Source organism: Opisthorchis viverrini (genome assembly GCF_000715545.1).
Source record: "Opisthorchis viverrini unplaced genomic scaffold opera_v5_184, whole genome shotgun sequence".
Taxonomy (NCBI): Eukaryota; Metazoa; Platyhelminthes; class Trematoda; order Opisthorchiida; family Opisthorchiidae; genus Opisthorchis; species Opisthorchis viverrini.
The window spans coordinates 919,207-922,931 of NW_008751839.1; the positions used below are offsets into that span (position 1 = coordinate 919,207).

A 3,725-nucleotide genomic window follows, 5' to 3' on the forward strand; every position below is an offset into this window, starting at 1 on the left:
TCCCGACAAGGTCAAATCTGACAACTACCGACAACCTTCAGTAATTCCAGGAATTTGTTGGTACTGTCCAGAACAACCGCACCAGGATGGGACAAGGACCACTTAACCAGAGTATCGTCTAAATAAGTTCTGGAGAATCCGCAACTCTTTGGAAGCATTTAAAGTATAAGGACGAATTTTCACCTACCTTTTTCTAGTGACCGAATAATACATGTACCTTACCGAAAAGCGATACCGCTACAAAGTTATTCGAAACACCCAGTAATCAAGTCTCGCAGTATGAAGTCCAAAGTAAGGCACGTGCAAAATTGCACTTCAGTTCAACATCCATATCATTTACTGGCTGCAATCGGGTTATTTCATTTTTCTCCATATGAACTGATTGTATTGAGGGCAACATTGCGAAGTTTTTGGAATTGTTAATCAAAGATTTTGTGAACTGGCAATTCCAAATCCAGTAGGGCCATGTGAGACGCCAGGACATTTCATTGTGAGTAGGTCACCTGTTGTGAGCCAGTGTGTTTACCGTGAGCAGAGCGCTTTTATACTCATAATCGAATACAGTTTACGAAATAATGGTTATAATATCTTGTTTGTGCACTCAGCAGTCCACTTCAAGACAAACTCTTCTTAGCCTCCAAGAACTCTCGGGTAACCGAAAGAAGTAGCCAATTGTCCGATGGTATGTTGTTGTACGGCAGCGGACGAGATGGCTCAAGTGGTTAGAGCGCAAATTTACTGACCGAAAGGTCCGCGTTTCGAACCCGACCTCTGCGTCTCAACTTCGCCTGTCCAGGTTTGGACAACCTGGCAGTATCCCAGCCCTCGTGCTTCCTTCGGCTGGCATGGCAGCTAGGTACCGGAAGGGTGGTACAACTGAACGATTTTTCCAGCAAAAAATATGCTCTGTCAAACTGTTGAAATAACCTGCTCCGTCATACTGGATAGGAGGCATTACTTCAGTGCTCACAGCTTTTTATCCTAGAATTTTCGCACTGGGAATGACCTGAAGTACAAAACGTGCGACTTCCTGAAGGCCCAGTGTTATGAGAGTCTTCAGTACCTCTCTACCAACAACCCTATAACTGTTGTGAGTCTAGTGGTAGCTTCAAATTCTGGTTTCCCACTGGACTAGCCGCGTTTTCCAATCTTTGGGATGAACCCGATTGTGGGGCCGTGATCTTATCCCATTCCCAGAAAACTTTGCGCTGGACATTTTACCCCTTGTAACTGTTAGTTAGTGATCTTTGGACAAACAAAAGCTGTTGAACTCGGAAGGGAAACAAAATGAAACAACACGTGACCGCGTCACTCCAAGGAATCAGCAATTGGAAATTACTGTGCTTTTCAAGACATTCGCGAGGAATAAAAGGTCAAAGGTCGGTGTGATCCAGCACCGGGTACTGAAACACGCGTACATCCATGCGGACCTAGATTGGATTTTGTCGCACGCACGACCTTGAGAACAATAATCATTCCATTTCGGGTCTGAAAATGACCAAGTTCTTCCTGGTAATGAAAATATCACCACATCGTACAGGCTGAGACATGTGATGTCTACCCTCGTCTTGAGTGTGGTTCATGGTTGTTGTGAGATTCGCGTATAATGCAGATTTGAGCAAACAAACATGCTCTGAACCTGTCGCTTTGCAATATCGGAATTTTCGTTTATTTGAGGCACCGTAGAGTCTGTATCCGATACAACACCTCCCAGTAAGAGGACTTTCGCGTTTGAAGAGAACAATTTTATTCCCCTTGGGCTTGTCACCAAGATTTCCGAAAGAAATCAGGAAGATTACGCCGAACCACATATGAGACACCCAGAACATATGGTTGCAAGAAGACCGTCAGAGGAACAATGCGAGGAACAGTGCGCTGAATCGCGTCTCACGAAATTGCAGCCGAATGGTATCGGATCGCTTCAGAACGGGGACAGAGAAACTACGCACCCTTACAGCAGACTAGCCTTGTCCCAGACCTGGTTGACAAAGAAGTCAAGATAATGAAAGACAGGAGGCACAGAAAGGTGAATTATTTTCTGTACGCGGTTGCGACTGCCAAGTTACGTTGAAGAGATCAAGGACTATGGGGCTTACCTTCGAAGTGGAGTTTGTCGCTAAAGGTCACTTGTATTTCCGGTAATTCTATACTCCACTGTTCACCTTGCCAATCTAGACATTTCTATGTATGTTGTGGACTGGAACCGAAGAGAAGTCACGTGATCTTACTTCATGGATAGTCTGTTGCTCTTTCTCGTTCAGCCTTACCTCGATAGCTGCAGTAAACAGACTGCGTGAAGTGCTATTGTCGTGGCCACTATTTGCATTGTTTGTTTGAGGACTGGCCACTGTTGCCTTGTTTTTGCCGGGTCAAAATATCTGTGCCTTGAGGCCTCAAAAGTACACTCTCTAACCTCCGGCTAGAATGCAGCTTAGCTTCACCTACTGGTGACGCCCTTGTTACAAGGCAGGCCACTGTGTCAACTGATAGGAAGCCATAACGGTCTTCACTTTTAACAGAGTAACGATCAATAAGTCTCAGATAACAATATGAGAAATGTGGTACCCGTTGCTTTGCTTAGCAGACAGTAATTCACTCCGCACAGTTTACGCTTATAGTAACCAGAAGCACTTGTATTCATCTGGTTATGCAAAATGGTAGAAAACCTTTCCAGCCGCTAGCTGCGTGTCCTTTACGATGGCTCTTTCATGGCACCTCCGTACTTCTCCTCTGTTTTAGGTTCGCAAGCTGATACGAACTTCACTGCATCATGCTTAAAATTAACGAAACCATTCTTTATAAGTTGCCGGTTCAATTTCTACTGTTGCCTGCACTACAGTTGTGTCAGAAATACTAGGTCTTCTGTAGAAACAAAGAGAGACTCCGAAGTGTTCTGCCGAGCACACGCACTGTTTGCTCACAACAACGGGATGGACGAGGTTACATGAGCTATCACCATCCGTATTTAAGTAATATGTATTCTCCCCCTCTCCGCCTTGTACAAGTACCGATTGAGTGAGTGAGGCGTACCAAAGAGGAAACCATTTGGACGTTACGGGAATCCACTGTGCAAATCAGGTTCAATCAACCAATAAATAGAACAATCTGTTGTGTGTGAAGGAACCGGCTTACATATGTGGAACCCAGTAAATCCAGCTAAGAACCATGAAAAAGTTTGTGGAAACCCACCTTGGTAAAAAATGCTGATGACATTACAACCAGACGTGGTATGATGGGGATATAACTCGTGAACCTATTACCAAATCGTTGTTGTTTCTATCAGGTATGAACTTTACTCGTCCAGCGATGGAATGTACGGCGATATGATCAATGACACCCACTGGAGTGGTCTCATCGGGGATCTTTTAAATAAGGTGAGCAAAATGTTCTTGTTTTATTTGAATGCTTGTTTTTTCAGTGAATATGTCCTTTATAGTGCAGTATGGCGTAACACAATGTATATAGTAAAAAATAGCTCTTGTTCCTCAGTGCTTTTCTGCAGTCCTTTCAAACAGAGCCATGAATTTCTGGCTCACTACGACGTGGTAACATGAATTTCGGCTCACTACGACGTGGTAAATACTAACTCTATCAAGACTAACAGAAAGTCTAATGTAAAATCATTTAATTCGTAGCCAGTTCTGACATGCACCGGCACCTAAACACCTTACGTTTAACTATTCACTGCGTCTCACCTACTGCCAACATTTTTATGGGGGGGGGTT

At 44.0% G+C, this 3,725-nt stretch overlaps 1 protein-coding gene across 1 annotated transcript in view; it reads left to right on the forward strand.

Annotated features, from left to right (window-relative positions):
• Window positions 1-1,829: 1,829 nt before the first annotated feature.
• T265_07724 (hypothetical protein) overlaps window positions 1,830-3,725 on the forward strand; it is a gene marked incomplete at both ends in the record, with an annotated part of 13,307 nt that continues 11,411 nt past the window's right edge. The window contains 2 exons of the mRNA XM_009173320.1: window positions 1,830-1,870; window positions 3,284-3,374. Coding sequence (XP_009171584.1) covers window positions 1,830-1,870; window positions 3,284-3,374 — 132 coding nt within the window. The remainder of the gene's footprint in view (window positions 1,871-3,283; window positions 3,375-3,725) is intronic.